The 17,890-nt window shown below is 33.2% G+C and overlaps 1 protein-coding gene across 1 annotated transcript; it reads right to left on the bottom strand.

Moving 5' to 3' along the window:
• Positions 1-535: 535 nt before the first annotated feature.
• Positions 536-16,605, bottom strand: LOC131662124 (N-terminal acetyltransferase B complex auxiliary subunit NAA25-like). The gene is made up of 19 exons (XM_058931819.1): positions 16,288-16,605; positions 16,046-16,202; positions 15,793-15,911; positions 15,611-15,685; positions 14,511-14,604; positions 13,421-13,539; positions 12,273-12,343; positions 10,841-10,982; positions 10,549-10,724; positions 9,877-10,085; positions 9,239-9,369; positions 7,477-7,553; positions 6,167-6,241; positions 5,852-6,044; positions 4,655-4,774; positions 4,433-4,571; positions 3,339-3,379; positions 2,978-3,223; positions 536-2,312 (listed from the first exon to the last, which is right to left on the bottom strand). Exons 1-19 carry the CDS (start codon positions 16,432-16,434, stop codon positions 1,608-1,610), a joined length of 3,036 nt encoding a protein of 1,011 aa, XP_058787802.1. The 5' UTR covers positions 16,435-16,605; the 3' UTR covers positions 536-1,607.
• Between the last annotated feature and the right edge of the window lie 1,285 nt (positions 16,606-17,890).

Raw genomic sequence — 17,890 nt, 5'->3', positions numbered from 1 at the left:
AATTCTTTGGTTTTTGGTGTCATTTCAAAATGATTAAATTTAACTTAGGATGAAATACTCCATAAATTTCCATCATTTTAACAATTCTTCATTTTTGTATCCAAACAATGGATTTTAGTCAAATCATTTTAAATTCCCTCAAAACATTACTTTCCCTCATTAAAATACTCCATCCAAACACACTCTAAAGGTTTATTCACTAAGAAATTAGAAATAAACAATGTGGAAAATTAAGTCATACCGAGTAAGTAACAACAACAAGGTCAATTTATAATACTAAGGGGAAACAATGTTAGTCTCATCTGACATATTTTATCATATTAATTTTGAAATCAATTAAATTTACTCTTGGTTAGATTTAAAAATAAAAGATAAAAAACAACTCATTCAAATACCATGAACTTTTTGTTCAAGTGAAACATGAAGTGAAACTAGATAATCATAAGTAATTTTTGAGTTCGATAGTCGAACCTTCTCAATGTTACTACTTGCGCGATTTAGTACACGTGCTAAAAACCAAGGAGATATAGGTTTGATCAAAATCCCTGAGTTAGAAGCATACAATAAGTGAGAGTCTCAAATGAGACTGCTAAAAGACCGAGGCCATATTATCTAAGCATTTGAAATAAAAGAGCAATAAAGATAAAAGCGCAACTATGGAAATGGAAACTTTAGAATTTACTTATGGATTGATTATTATTGATGCATGAGAAACACATCACATTACACAGGTATACTAATGAGTCTCGCAAAGCAACGTTTTTTGGCCTATGTGCCGTTAAAATACCTTATAAACTCAATATGTACAATGGTAGAAAGAAAATGATACTTGCACAAACTGCCATGCAAATAATTGAAGACACATTTACATTTAGTTAAAATGGGTCTACCTGAGATACTTCCAGTAATTCGGGTAGATAAGGACTATCACTCTTACAAAACATGTGCCTAACAAAATAAAAAAAGAGCTTTTGAATGATAACTGAAGGTCAGAACAGATATTAACTCTATCAAAAATGTATTTTAAGATTTATTTCTATACACATTAAATAATAAAATTATTTTGTTGGTGTTATTTCCACTATCAAATATCCAAAATAAAATAGAATTCTTATTAAATAATTAACAAAATATTAATTAGAAGATACAGAGAAAAAGAAATAGAAGAAAAAAAGGCGGCATCTATTTTAAAACAAAAAATTTGTTAAGGTGACATTCATTTTGAAACGGAAAAGTATTATTCAAAAAATTCAAACCAGTAGTACATTACCAAAATTTTTGCCCAGACAAACAGCTAAAATTCTCCACCATCAGCATAATGGGGGGACAGCTAAAATTCTCCACCATCAGCATAATGGGGGGACGGTGGAATGTGCACTCAGGAAAATTTTACAGAATGACCGACTAGAGCCAAGTAAGCAAGCAATAATACCGTGATTTCGACAGAGGCTTCTCTCATAAAATCAGTAGAAGAAACAAACATAAAAACAGCAGAACTGAAGCACATGTTCTCAACCCCTGACATTGAAGTTTCCTTTCAGGAGTGATTAAAGAGTCGTTTGTCAAGCTGAAATAAAACTCCTGCATCAGCCACTGATAACATTTCTTCACACTTGAGCTATCTGCTGTTTCAGAGACTGCAATAACTTCAACTTTGATTCACAAATGGCTGAAAATTCCATCAAGACTTTAAGCTTGCCTGTCATCATTTTTCTGGCAACATCAGCAGGATTCCAAGACTTCAGTGAGTGGTATATACCGTCACCAACTTCCGCACTACTCATAGAGGAAATAAATGTTTCTAAAATGTGAAAGACCCGGCCTGGCCCATCATTATGCCCATCTTTCCGGAGAAGAGAAAGAATGTCCTCCGAGTTCTCATCTTCAGGTCTTTTGTTCCATTCATTTAGCCATTTCATAACATCCTCCAATACAAGAGATAATTGCTGAACAGAATCTGTGATTGCGTGAGCCAAATTTGAGCTAGACTGATGGGCCGGCCCACTTCTCTTTTTCTTCTTACTTGATGGAAGACAGGATCTAAGACAAGACTGGATCACAAGTCCATGCCACGCCAAAGGTTCTGTAACTAACTGCATCAGAAGTTGAATGTCACTCCATGGAGAGCATAGTTGGGGCTCCATGGACCTAACCTTCTCAAAAATATACTTCTCCAACATTGAATCTAAGATATTCCAAATAATAGGCTTCCGTTCATCTCTATCTGGGTGTACCAGTTCATGGGAACTCAAGTTCCACGCATTTAAGAATACAGTAAAATTCAACCAGTCAATCAAGTTGGAGTCAGAAACCTGCAACATTTTTTTGAAGATATGAATCAATTTCTTAGTTGCAAACTGCAACAATATATAGATATGTTATCCACACGTAAGAAAAAACATATCAAACATGATGCTACAAGTCAGAAGTGTAGCTAGAACCCCAAACTATAACATGCAGAAATTCAAACAAATGGCCCAAATCTGCAAGCCCTACACTAAATTCTAAATTCAGATCTAGAATAGCTCGATTTTCCACTACCACAGCACATCTAGTGTAAAAGTATATTGTTTCAAGAAATCTCTTCCATTTCATTTCTGAATTCCGAGATATCTAGATCATCACATAGTTATTTCAAGTTAGTTCTCCATTAAACAAGTGATTGGGCTTAAGTGGTTAATGACTCCACTTACGGACAAATCGTTCAGAAGGACCCAAATTCAAATCATGGGGGAACAATTCTCAGACCCGCTTTACTTACCTCCTGGCCAAACTTTGGATTGCCAGGGGCCCCTTCCCCTGGAAACCAGAGAATTAACACCAAAATAATTTAGTTCTCCATTAGAAAAATATTCATACAAGTCTGCATTTGTACGAGTATAACATGCAAAAACATTACAGCAGTGTTACAAAGTCTCAGTTTCATGGATCTCCTAAAATATTTTGCAATGGTGCATAAAAGCATAAGCATTCATACCACAGATCTTTCGCCATTAGAGAAACCCTTGACCACTTCTATTGCTTCACTAAGAGAAAAGCCCAAAAACTGTGCAAAGCGCTCCAGCAATAATTTCAGCTCCAATGTGATGCCTGGTGTATCAGGACCGTTGGCCACATGCTCCTTGATTGATGACGAAGCACTTTGAATTGATAGATAGATCATTCGTGGGAGTAAGGATTTCTTCTCAATGTCTCTCTTTAAACTTGTCTCCCTTTCTTTGGTCTACAGTGTTGACAAACCAAGCAATAAAGAAACGAAATATTAAAAAACTTTGTTTATACAACCACAAACATTATTTATAATCTGATAACAAATTGTTCAGATGGAATTGACTTACCAATATTTCTCTAGGACAATATGAAATCCCTTGGAATGGCCCTGAAACAGAAGACAAACTATCTGATAAGTTTAATTGTGAAGACCCTAACACCTGTAATTTTCAATTTAAATTGGATCTTTAAAATCTCATCTTTTAAAAAAAACAGATCATGGCTACTGTATTGCTTAAACATGTGCCTTTTTTTCTGTAGTTTTTAATATTATTTAGTAATGTCTGATCAGGCAAAAGAGCATAAAGTATTGCAGCACAGGTGGTCAAAAAATTAACAAATTTGACCAGATTAATCGATCAATAATCAATTGCACCATAATAATGTAATGGACCTCTGCTTTGAGCATAACATTGTAATGGATCTGTGCTTTGACCATAATATTGTAAAAAACATTTGCTTGAGGTAATATTTTTTTTAACAGCTTAATATTAGGTTATACATTATTTGTTAATTGTAACCAAAACATGATGTATCACGTACATTTTCATTTGTAAAAAAGCCAATTTTATATTCATTTTAACCAATGGTATCACATATACTTTCAATTGTATAAAGCCAATTTTATATTCATTTTAACCAATGAAGCACGGACACCTCTAAGGGTAGGCATGTCAAGGTTGTGCGACACGTGTTAAAAAACTCACAAAAGTGTCCAAAAATACTCTTTGAATTGATGTCCGACACATGTATAACACTCGTACAAAATACGTCGAACAATTCAGACAAGTGTTTTAAAAAAATTGTTTTTTTCTTTGCTTTAACACACCTTATACATTTTCAGAAGAAATCTCATACACATTTAAAAGGTTCAAACATGTGTTGAAGCAATATTGATCTATGGAGAATTAATGACATTAAATTTGATTAGGATATTTTTAACTCTTTTAATAGTAGATGGATAAGTAAAAGTCAAACACTATCATATATGATGCGATGCCGGTGCTCTATGTTTTTGACATTATAGGTGTCGGAGTGTCCGCACCGTGTTCCAATGTCCATATCGGAGGGTGTGCTTCATAGATTTTATCTCACACATACTTTGAGGATTCATTTTCTTTTAAAAACCAATGTTAAATAGTTGCAAGATTGAGAAACTAACCTAGAAGGTAATTTTTCTCTAATGTTGGTGTCCACCAGGGCCGTGACTCCAAGTCTTCATTGAAGGTCAAAGACTTTGACCCAATCTCATTAGACAGCTCAAGGAAGTGAATCCCACATTTCATGCTTTGAAGGATGCCCTGAGAAAATATGAACTTGTTAAACCAACCATTATATTTATAAAGAAAGGCAACATGTAACAAAACTGGAAAATGTGAATCACCTCTTCATCTTCAATGTTATTTGCATTCTGTTTTAGCTGTAAAAGGGGTGTTTCCACTCGTGCCACCAAATACTGACTAGAATGTTGCAACCTATCTTTGAACTGGACAAATTCCATTATCTGGAACATGAAGTAAATGTAAGCCTCAATTCAAACATGGACACAGTGCTTTAAAGATTATGTTAGAATCGACATGACATAGACATAAGATTAAAATGACAGAATTAAGACGTAGTTATTTCTGAGAATATGTTTCTGTATTATAGATCTGAGTTGTGAACTAACGTTTGTATCGTACATAGTAGTTATAAGCTTTAACTCACTTGTAGTTGGACAGCTGTAATTTGAACTAACTGACTGACTTGTGAGTTGCTTATGATAGTATTATTGATGGTGGATGGCGGCCCATGGCATAGAGCCAAAATCCCAGAATAACCCTGACATAAGACACCGCCATATCGGCATATATATGGCGCCCTATCCTGTACACACTTGGCCATGGTGAGAGCCTAAAACCCACCACCAATATCTGCCATGGACGATATTTGACAACAGTCTTTGAACTGTACATATGCTAAGAGTCCATTTGTGTAATACAGTATACAACACTGAGACTATATAGAAACATAAACCATACAGTACAAGTTTTGTACTCTAATATGCCGTGTCCACATGCATATACTTTTTGTTACCTAGGCAGCCCCATCTCAACCACGAGCACTAAATGGACAGATGCATACTAATCATGTTTTGAATACAGGCAGCCCACTAAGAATACAACAAAATAAGATCAAATCTCAACTTCATTTCTAGCTAGGTTCATCAGAGATCAGCACATTAAGTAGCAAAAAATTTCCTTTCGAAGTATTCTACAAAAAGAACCTGTTCTGCCCTTATCAGTTTTGAATTTTCGCCTTGGCATTATTTATGAATAGACTTAAAACCTAGTAAAATGTTGCAGAGGATTCAACCACAAAATATATTAATTTTTGGGAGAGGTGGGGAGTGCAGACGGATTGATAATCTCTCTAGATATGAATATTGTAACTAGGCATTGATTATCTAGACTGACAGGCCTGAAGAAATCTTTTAAAGAAACTAGGCTTACAATTGCAGATCTATGCATCCATATACTTCATTGATAATCTAGTTTAAAAGGATAGTTACTAGAAGTAATAAAGACTCAAGTATACATACTTTTGAGTAATTTTTATGATGATAGGCAAGAGATGTTAAATCTGCAGATTCTCTGAAGTGGTCATCCATAAACTTCAGGTAGTCCTTTAGCAGACCATTTAACTCGGACCATAGAGGAGAGACCAACATCTGAGGTAAAATGTGGTGTAGCATACTTTCCGTTAAGATATTCTTGATATCCAGTGATTTATACCTGGAGAGAACAAAGATATGTGTTGAATAAGATAGACTGATAGTGGCAACAAATTACTTAAAAGCAGAAATACTATGGAGACTTTTCAATGACCTAAAATATAATTAAATGAACAACCTTACCATTCATGTGCCACTGAAAGAGCACCAAAGTGGCAATACAAGTGCAGTAGTAATATCTTGTACTGTGATACATATCTGCACAAACAAGAAAGGTGCATAAGCTATTTCAAAGTAAAACTATCATTATAAAAGAATCACAAGTATTTAGCTTAAGATCTGCCACTTTGAACCAAATCATCTAATGCATCAGAGGCAACAGTGTTAACACGCTAAGTAACCAAGATTGACAGTAATCTTAAGATATCACACACTACACTCTTCAAAATTAGAAACTATTTTGCTATTGTGTCAACCAAATAACAAATTAAAAAATTCATTCCTGACTCAAAGTATGCATCCAGATCATATATAATGAATGGAGTGCAAATATGAATTATAGGATATTTTGTATAATCCATAGGTTTATTCATTCAAGAAAGTCAAACAAACTACTGACTGGTGTACTCAAGTCAAAACAAACTACTGACACTACTGACTTGGCATAATCCAAACTACTGACTTGGCATAATCCAACGTTTTCAAGTCAAAAGTCATCATATACCAATTGCTAACTAACTTAATCGTGATAAACTCAAATCCTAATGTAAGTATTTAAATAAATAGAGCAGTTATAACTCACAAAATAATCTAAGAAAAAATACAAACAGTAATTTGAATTAAATCCAAGAGATGTTGCGTCAAGTTATTAGATAATAAAGCTAGGCTTTTAAATTTTTGTACACTATTATCTTATGATTACATAGCTATTCTGCTCACAAAGCAGATTCTCTAATGGCGATAGTTCACAAATGCATAATACCAATGATAGTATAAAACTATTACAGTCCTTTAAAATGAGTGAAGTGTAAAGAGAGAAAATCAATATAACTTTAGCAAATATGTGATTTGTTATGATTTTCCTATGATATCCACCTTTGATTTGTTAATCAATGATATTAGGAGCAACTCATTTTAGAGGATCCCGATTCTACCTTATTATATTACACATGGGCTGTAAAGACACAAAACATTGGCCATATGTGCTACATGTAGCCAGAGACCAATGCAAGTTCAATGAAATGCTTCGGCTTGATGCACTTTCATGGGACATTTCAAGGTACAATAATACGAAATAATTAATAGCACTGAATTGGAGTCATCTGAAAACCAAATGTATTTTTGACAAACTCATAATTTATATGATTTACCTATAAACTTTGACTTGTTAATCAATGATATTAGGAGCAATTCACTTTAGAGGAATCGGTTTCTACAGTATTATATTACATATGTGAGATTACAAGGTATAATACAAAATAATTATCCCTGACCTTCGTATCGACAAGCCAAACTCCAAAACCATGACCGCCTCTACCAAATAGCCGATATTTTTGGTACGCCAGAATAACTACATCAATAGCAGTAGTTAATATAGCAGTCAGATTATTGTCTAAATATTTGCAATGATAAGATTACCTGTAATGCAGTACTATAACACAACAATGTTTGGCCATATTGCAAACAATACACGAAGTAAGCATACACAATTCCAAGGCAGAATAAATAATTTAATTTTTGAAGTAATATAAATTATTTTTTGGTTTTAAATTTACTTGAGAAACAAACAAATTACCAGTTTTTAAGTTCTATTAGCCGTTTAGTTAGAGAATTTCTAACTAGACCCCATGGATCTCTCACGCACATGCGAATTGGCAAAATAGCCCTCCTACTTCCATAGATGTACCTCCGGAAGCACCTTTTTAAAAAAAAAAATTGGTTTTTTACGTAGATGCATCTACGGAAGCGTTAAAACATAGTTAAACTAGGGATTTTCCCAATTAATTGGGAAAATCTCAAATTAATTAAGTTCATGAAATCTTCCGTAGCTACATCTACGGAAGGGTTTGAAAATAGAATGTTCCGTAGATGTACCCACGGAACATTCTGTTATATTTTCAAATCAACTACATTTCACTCCTACACTCCAATTTTTTAAACAAAATTGGAACATCAAATCAAATTTTAGTAAATCAAAGTAATTGGAAAACCTCAATTGCACTATTTTGATTTACTATAATTTGATGTTCTATTTTTGTTATAAAAATTGAGTTTCGGAGTGAAATGTAAATGATTTAAAATATAACAGAATATTCCGTAGGTACATCTACGGAACACTCTATTTTCAAACCCTTCCGTAGATGTAGATACGAAAGATTTCATGAACTTGGGATTTTCCCAATTAATTGAAAAAATCTCAAGTTTCACTATGTTTTAACGTTTACGTATATGCATCTACCGGAAAAACCAATTTTTTTTTAAAAAAAAAGTGCTTCCGGAGGTACATCCACGGATGCAGGGGACATAAATGGAATTTCGCCAGGTGGCTAAGAGATTCATGGGGTGTATTGAGAAATCCTCTTTAATTATATGATTGTTTTGGAGAAAAAACCTGATGAGTATGCTAAAAGCTCGGATCACTTCAAGCCTCTGAAGCACAAGTACATCAGAAATGGCTGATTACCTCTATTTGTAAGTGTGTGGTTCTATATATCAGAGCTGCACCTTTTATTTTGGTTGGGTACACAAAGACGCAATAACACACGTGCTAAATCGCACAAAAAGGATCAGGTTCACAAAATGGATTTAATTAATACAATAGGGTTTTCTTAATTACAGCGAGGGAAACAATATTGGTTAATCTGCAGCTGGGAAACATTATTGGGTTCTCTTGTCTAGCTTACAACGATCGATACAAGTGAGTCTGCAACTTGCAACACATACCAGTGTTGTTAAAAAGCGGCCATGGCAAATTTCAGTGCAGTTTTTGACCCAACCGCTATTAGAATTTTAAGAAGGATTTTGCTACAGTCCACAACATGGTGTTTGGAGGTGGCCAAGTATGAGAAAATTTGGGACTTCCGCTATGTAGACAATAGATTCTAGCACAAGTTGCATAACACTAATAATAATTATCAACAACTTGAATATTCATATGTAAACAGGGAACAAAAACTACAAGAGAAGAATATCTTCTAAATCATTTTTGACAATGATCAGCATAAAAATTTAAATAAAAAATGAAATATGGCATACCTGAACCAAAATATTGCATGTAATTGAAAGCAGCTCCTCGCCATGCATGCTCTCTTGAGGATCAAAACCCTTTGAAAGTGGAAGGTTTTTGCAATACGTTTCAAACATTTGAACACAGGAGACCTCAACATCTGGGACAAGTTACGGTGAACTACATTAATACTCAATATGGAAGTTCAGGAAGTGACCTTCAAGCCACAAGTGGAAAACAGGAGCAGCTTGTTTCTAACCTCTCCCAAGTGTGGAAAAAGAAAAAGAAAAGTTGGAATAAAAAAATTAGGAATACTTTAAAAGAAGGGGTCATTTCGGTAGTAGAAGCAAAACAATATTGTCAAAATGGAGCAAGATTGAAGGTTTAATCAACTAATAAAAAATATTCTTTGTTTTATATATAAAAAATAAATAAGATATGTTCAACTGATAATTAGGTGTAAAGCACCAACCTCAAGTGTCCATGAAAAAATAACTTCTGGTTTTATGGATCATGTGCATGTCCACTCAGCCATGAGATAGAATTATAATTAAATTATTAAAAAGTCAATTAAAGAATCATAGGAGAACTGGTCATATAATGAATATGTCAATGACTTCCCTGAAAATCTAATTAAAAAAGGTGAATGCCACAATATGAAACTCACCACTTGCAGAAGACTTAAACATGTCCCCTAGCAATAACTGTTGTTTAATTTTAGAAATGCTTATAGACAGCCCAAGTGCCTTGGTTGGTGGAGTTGATAATGTGTCATTGCTTTTCATTAACTTCCCCAAGAGCTCTGCCTTCTTATCAGTAGTGAAGGCTTCAATAAACATTTCAACATCAGAAGTAAAGCAGGCCAAATGACCAAACCTGAGAACAAACAGAGTTCTTAATCAAACAAGTTTCACATTTACAAAAACACTTTAAATATGTATGAAATAAATTTTTCTAAAATAAATGATTATATAGCTAGCCAATCTAGAGTTACAAACAATCATGTTAAAACCTACAGGAAAACTGACATCTTTCTGCAACAAAAAAATTTTAAAGATACTAAAAATTGTGTTTTCACTCTTCGCAGTTAAAACAAACTGAAGTAAGCTCCAGAGTAATAAATAGTTTGCACAAGAACCAACAGACTCTAGCACCAGGAGCACTAGATCGGGAACCCTACGGTTTGTTCCCCATCAACACTAGTCAGTCAACACTAGTCAATGACTCGATGTAAAATGTAATTCACTCCTAACAAAGCACTGCATCAATGTGTGTGATATTTGAGGATAAAACTAAGAATCTATAAGAATTTTATGTTCTGTTCTGTGCTACAATGTACCTGCAGAAGTATTGTACAATGACATCCATTAAGGTGTCATCGTTTCCGTTCCCACGTAAATGCCTTCTTCTTTCGATTTCTATAGTTGCCAGGTATGGACATCTTACAGAACTATCAGAAGTTTCTGTTTGTAACCTCAGTATAAAAGCTGATGCAATTGATATTCGACTGTCAAACTGCACTGATGTTAGTAGTTTACAATTATACATGAATCAAGCTCTACACAAATAGTAAATGCCACTTTCATCCATAAATATTGTCTTAATTAAACACTCTCAAAGACAAAAGTCACCTGTTCGTCTGTCAAGTGTGATACTTTGCAACTGACAAATTTTGGGGGGTGAACTGGATCATTAACAGCCTCATCACACCAAATGCTTCCATCTTCCAGTAAACAGCCTAGGTAATGAAGGAAACACTCCCAATCGTCTGGACTGCCAAAAGAAGAAACAACATCAATGGTAGAAAGGGCTGCGCAATGAGTTTTATTCAAGAAACAAACATCTTAAAATTCACTTCATGACTCGAGTGTAAAATATAGAAAGAGGGCACAACTTGCTTGTAGACTACAAGTTAAGAAGGTAAATCTTAGAGCACGGCATAACATATAGAGGCACAAATCAAGAACAAATGACAGTTTGAAAGCAAGGAAGAGAGATAAGGCCTGAAAAGGATTTATAAAGAATGGCCAACCCTCGACTTACATGCCACGCCGGCTTAGTAGGGTTGAGTTAGAATCAAAAGCTAAGATGGTATCAACGTAGCAACCATATTAACCACGCACCAAGCTAATAGTGCTTAGATTGAGGGTGTATATGAAAAAACCCATATCTCAACTCAATGATTCAACTAGTGACCCATTAACACAACACCCCGATCGAGTTGATGACTGGTCCGAATTTAATAACATTAATCAAGGATGTGTACTATGAGATCTCTTACGGATCAAAATTAGTGACAGAATGCAAGTGGGTACCAGAGACTTCCACACAAGTATGGACTCAAGAATAGGTACCGTGTTGCGTACTTTTTGAAATAAATGGAAAGCTAGAGATGGAATGACATGCTTTAGAAACACATGTATTTTGTTTAGGTGGGAGTAAATATGAATATGTTGAATGTAAGTTTAGTGAGAGGCATACTAATTCCACAAAAAAATAAAAACTAGATACCATACCACTAATGGCATTGGGGATCCAGCATACGGAATGATGGGGAAATAGATGGTGAATTATGGCTTAGGAAAAAGGTTGTGCAAAATAAAGTGCTTTGAGAGTTGGTATGTGAAAGAAAAGTATTGATCATGCTTAAGATAAAATCTTAGCATAGTCAAAAAAAATGTAATGTTATATAGGATTAAATGTTGGGTGATAAAAAACAACAAAATGATAAGCTCCATATTATAAAGATGAGAAAATTATGACTAATAAGCAGCAACTCTAAACGAGAAAAGTTAATGAAAAATGTATTAGAAGAAAAGATAGGGTAGCAAACGTTGTTGGAAAAGATAATAGAATTCCATCGTAAGTTATTTCATCATATTTGAAAATGGTTTATGATAAAGATAAACCATTACAGCGCTATTTCATTTTTATAGCTGACCCACCTAGTTGAAAAGACAACCAAGACCACTTTATCCATTAACATTTAACAATTACCACCGGCTAACCAACTAAGCTTTTGAAATGTCATGTTTAAACAAGAATTCAGCATCCAAGGCATACCATGACTCCAGAATTTTGTGAAAGATATCAGCAGCTGCAGTGTAGTCACATGCCAGAGCCAGGAGTCTCCCCTGTCAACTTAAAGTCAGAGTATAAAGGTTAGTGAGAAAAGTCAAACAATACAAATGAAAATAATTCCCCATGTTTATTTTCCTATTTTATATAGGAACAACAATGTTAGAGAAAGAAAAGATAGAAGGGTGAACGAGAATGATAAGAGGATATGATGGAATAATAGTAATACACACGTAAAGATTAAAGCTTCCAAGTTCTCAACCCCTCTACAAGTCAAACAAGGGAAACAAAACCTTTAAAAAAAGAGTCTGAATAGCAACATAGCTTATAGACAATCCATGAAAACAATCAAATCTCAAAGCAAGTTAGTTCGATCAGTATTCTTCAGTTTTCTATATTTAGCTAAGCATCACCTCTCAATATATGTCTCTTTAATTAAGCAGCAGCTGCAAAATTATTTTACTTACAAATAGATCAAAATTATAAGTTTTAATTTTAAGAAAGTACACGTTTGTACAAGTTTTAACTAATTTTATTGCTGGGCGTTTAAAAAAATGTTTGTCTCAGGACCTATTTTCAAATATTATATCCTTACAAATTACAACTGCATGGAACGCAACACTATTAAGTTTCACTAACTTTGTAACAAACAGATTTATTTAATTATGACTTCCACCATATTATTAACCATGGAAAATGTCCTCCCAAATATGAAATACCAATATTATTCAGTTTCCTATATTTAGCTAAGCATCGCCCCCCAATATAAGTTATGTCTCTTTAATTAAGCAGCAGCTACACAATACATTTACTTTCAAATAGATCAAAATTATAATATGAAAATAAGTACACTTCTGTGTTAGTTTTTATTAACTCTATTGATGGGCATTTCAAAGAGAATTTGCCTCAGGATCTATTTTTAAATATTATTGCTTAGAAGTTACTATCTTTGTAATATACAGATTTATTAAATTATGACTTCCACCTTATTATTAACCATGGAAAAACGTCTTCCCAAATACCAATATTCCCTTATAATTTAATTGGATGGACAATTAATTCATAATAAATAAGAAGCAGAACTCAAAAGTTAAACTGAAGTTACATGAAAGGAAGAAAACTATTGAGATTACCTGCAGTCGTAGCTTATCAACTTTAATCATCAAAAGTGATCCCATTTTTCCCGATAGAATTTCCAAAGCATCCCCAAACTTAGCTTGTTGTTCCAATATGGAAACGTAGACCATAAGAGCTGCAACCAATTTTGGGAATTTAAACTATTGAACATATGCTTTGTTTAATGGCATGACAGCAGTATTGTCAATTGTGACCGCTATGCAATAGTGTTATTGTGCCATCATGGCAGCTATTTAACAACATTTTGTACTTAGTAGTATATCGTGAAACAATAAAGGTTTGTCCGAATTCCACTGTGCTATAGCGCTATAGAGGTATAGTGCCACTATACCAGCTATCTAACATCACTGCACAGCAGCAGTCTTATGTTTGCCCAAAATAAATAAGAAAGAATCGTGGAATAGAATGTTTGTCTTTTGATTTGGATTTGTGGCATCTTTTTCCCCTTTTCTTCCTTATACAATTTACTATCTACAATCTTTAAGGTTTCAATATTCCACTATTGAAATTCTCTATGTTTAGTAACTTAATGATATGGAATTCTTTTAGTTGAAATTTCTCTTGGCATCTTGGGTCTCTTGATCCTTCTAGGGTGTTCGTGTAAAATGTAAATCCAGTGTTGTCGATGGCGGATGGCGGTCCATGGCGAAGAGCCAAAATCCCGCCATACTGGCCACTTTGCGGCGCCGTTATTGCGGATTATGGCGGAAAAACCCGCAATAGCGGACGATATTTACCATTGCGGCGAGCCCAAAAACCACCATGTATATCCGCCATAGCGGCCATGGCGGGGCAAGCTTAGAACCAGTCTTGCATCTAACTTCTTATTTGTACCTTTAGGAAGAGCCCCTGAGTGATAAACTTCTTTTTGATAGGACTAGGAGTTTGGGGCATCTACTTAATGTAAGCTAGGTGAATTGTTAGAGTTCCCTCATAGATTTATAAAGGGACTGGCAATTTTGTATATATTTTCACAGTACGATCCCTTATTCTCTAATCTCTTTGTAATCTTCTCCTTTTGTATCAATGAATTTCTTTTTTATCAAAATAATATTGATGATGATTATAATGATATTAGAAGATCACCTTCAGGGTCGTGTAAGCTATGTGAAGTAACATGTTTCTTAAGTAAGCCTTCAGCTAAAACTAAAAGTTTATCTCCTCCGTTGCCACAAAGCACCTATCATGAATTCAGTACACATAAAATAAGTCAATATAAGTCCGTCACCAAGAATAGATTAATAAATTTGAAGGAAAATACTAACGATGTCACATCAATGAAATATTGTTGAAAGCATCACAAGGATATGCATGAGGTCCAGCCAGTTTTAAAAATTAAAATATTACAGATAAATTACAGATTAGTAGCAGATTAGGGCATTCAAGAGTTAGGTTCAGAAAAGATTATAATATAAGCAATGATACATTGATATCGATAACTAGCCCAATTTAAGACCATATAGTTACAACACATTTAAATCTATCAATGGATGAAAGGTCGTTATAGCTTCAAACAGCTTCAGTTAAATATTCTTTACTAACAGATAGATTTCAGTCTTGCATTGTATCTATATCTATATATAATTACATTACAGGTTGATTATGAATGGGACAAAACTTCTTGAACCTGAAACCAGACCAAGACTCTAGAGCTACTACAATCATCAGCAGCATTGGTCTTGCATCTAGTCACATACATGCCTTGAGATCAATCCAAACTGCATATAAAATATTTTCTTAAAACTAGATCATTTCCATGCAACTGAGTAAGAAATTTTCTGCACTCCTCTTTACTTAATTAATCATATTATAAGCATTTCGATCAATTAGTGTATTTAGAATTTATAAATCTTACAATTACAAGTTTGACTAACAGAAAGAAGGAAAAAACAATCAAGAGACAAAACAATAATTCTAAAATTAACAATCAAAACTACACTTAATCATGGGACAGCAATAACGGTAAGAAAATCGACATATTATTTAATTCTCAGCAGTGTCCATGATATTCTAAATGTACTCTACTTTCTCGCGTCTATCCACTATATGATATAATATAATGACATTCCATTTTCATTTCACATTCATCCCTCCTTAAGCTCACTCAGCACATCGAAACAAACACTTCAACACACACTGCATAAGATAACTCGAGTGGATAAAGAGAGAAAACAAGTGGGGAGAACCTGTAATTGGATGCTACAAACAGCCCAAAGAAGATATTTCTCTTCTCCAGAAAGCTTGTACATTTTGATAGCTGTCTGCAAACACAAAACAGAAAATGATAGAGATATAAAGTTAGTTAACATAAATTAAACAAAATAAAAAATCACACTCATAGGGATAAGCAAACAGCAAACGAACAAACCTGCTGCTGTTTCACAAATGAGTACTCGCGAACATAGCAGTTAAACAATCCCATCATGAGTTCCATTTTATTAGGAAATTTACCACAGGCATGTTCATAGCATTCAGTAGCCAAATCCACTAAACAAACAAACTCTAGTCAACAACACAACAAAGCACAATAAAATAAAAACAGATAAAATTGAACAAAATTCAAAGAATAACGAATTCTATAACTACAAATATATTTAGATAAGAGACAAAACGATACTGACGGCGATCCAGACGCTGAAAGACTATCTGCAATGTACTGAGAGTGAGATCATCAATCAAGAGAGAATCATTGGAAAAGAGATATTCCTTAGCATTGAGTGAAACAGAGAAAGCATCTTCTGGTTTCCCCATTCTTTCAAGAACGAGAGCTTTAAGAGCCTAATTAGAGACAAAAACCAAGAAAATCAGTTCAATTTCACAGTTATCGTAAAGAAACAAGAATGAAATCGGAAAATGATCTTACGAGAGCGTAAGGTGAATTAGCGTGCTTAGCGAGGAGCGTGGTAACGTGTTTGAGAGCGTTCTTGAACTGGCGAGAATCAATGGCGTCCCATACCGGACGAACCTTCCGTTCCGGAATACCGCCGGCGTAGCCGAACTTGGATGCCATTGGAGAGAAGCGAGTTGTTGGTTCTTGTTCGTCGGAAAGACGCGAATGAGTCTAGAGAGAGAGAGAGGCTGAAGAAGGAGAAAACCTAGAAGTGTAGAAGTGAAGTGAAAGTGTGAAACGCAACTGGGCTTTGGATTGGGATTGGAGAGTACAATAGTGACCAAGGTTCAAAACGATTTACATATGGACTTTCATGTACTAAACCTTTTTTTTTATTTTTCCATTTTAAGGATAAACATTTCTTTTACACAATTCTCCCTCATTACCTTTTTAATTTTTTTATTTTTCCATTTTAAGGATAAACATTTCTTTTACACAATACTCCCTCATTACCTTTTTAATTGTCACATTTAAACTTTTTATACATAGAGCAAAACTAATAATAATTGTTATTTTTAAACTATAATTTTTTCTATAATATCTTTAATTTTTATTTTTAATATATTTTTTTCTTTCTCATAATAATTAGTTAAGGACAATTTTGACAAAATTATGATGATTACTACATTAAAATTTGAAAGTGACAATTAAAATGAAACAAAATTTTTTCATAAAAGTGACACACGGATGAAGTAAACATTATTGTTTGACTAAAATATTCTTTTAATTAAAAAATGAGTTTAATTGATATGTATTGTTGATGTAAAAAAATTTACTCTTTCAATGTATCACAATCAATCAATTATATTATTTAAAAGAATTAAAATAAAAGTCAAATACTTTCAACAAATTAACGGTTGTGATTCATTGATATATTTTATTTTTTATTTTTTAGCAATAACTAGTACAAGTAAAATTATATATATATATATATATATATATATATATATATATATATATATATATATATATATATATATATATATATATATATATATATATATATATATATATATATATATATATATATATATATATATATATATATATATATATATCATACAATATAATAAAGCAAAATGAGATTTTTGTCAATTTTGACAAGTGTCACAATTATAGAGAGCTTACTATTTTTATAATTTCTACGTTAGGAAATCTTACTATAATTGTTAATTTAATAATTCATTTTTTTTAAAATTACTATATATTCACTTTGGTCTTATTTATAATTAATTATCCACCTATTTAATTTATAAATTTTTTATAATAATTATGGACCATTTATTTTCCAAAAAATTGTTTTGCGTGAACCAACTATATGCTTCCAATATGATAGGTTTTTACGGCTAAATCAATTCAGTTTTCTATTTCCAACAATTTTCATGCCTTTTGATATTTCCTTCCCACATTAATCAAAATATTCGTTGATTCAAACAATATTTGATGGCTTTTAGATTTTCCTCATACATTAAAATACAAACTTTTAGATTCTAACGTATTCCTATATAAACCCTAGAGCCCTAATCCCATTTCAAAGCCATTTCTATAATACAGATATAAATTGGTTTTTTCTGAA

The sequence above is a fragment of the Vicia villosa genome, linkage group LG3, assembly GCF_029867415.1.
Source record: "Vicia villosa cultivar HV-30 ecotype Madison, WI linkage group LG3, Vvil1.0, whole genome shotgun sequence".
Classification (NCBI taxonomy): domain Eukaryota; kingdom Viridiplantae; phylum Streptophyta; class Magnoliopsida; order Fabales; family Fabaceae; genus Vicia; species Vicia villosa.
The sequence above is the reverse complement of the archived record's forward strand: the minus strand, read 5'-3'. Positions and strand labels throughout refer to the sequence as shown.

Excerpts from the sequence above, each read along its gene's own strand:
- LOC131662124 (XM_058931819.1), bottom strand. The coding sequence starts at position 16,434 with ATGGCATCCAAGTTCGGCTACGCCGGCGGTATTCCGGAACGGAAGGTT. Across the intron at positions 9,370-9,876 it reads GTTTAAGTCTTCTGCAAGTG|ATGTTGAGGTCTCCTGTGTT; the intron begins GTGAGTTTCATA and ends AACTTGTCCCAG. Across the intron at positions 6,242-7,476 it reads TTTGGCTTGTCGATACGAAG|ATATGTATCACAGTACAAGA; the intron begins GTCAGGGATAAT and ends TTGTTTGTGCAG.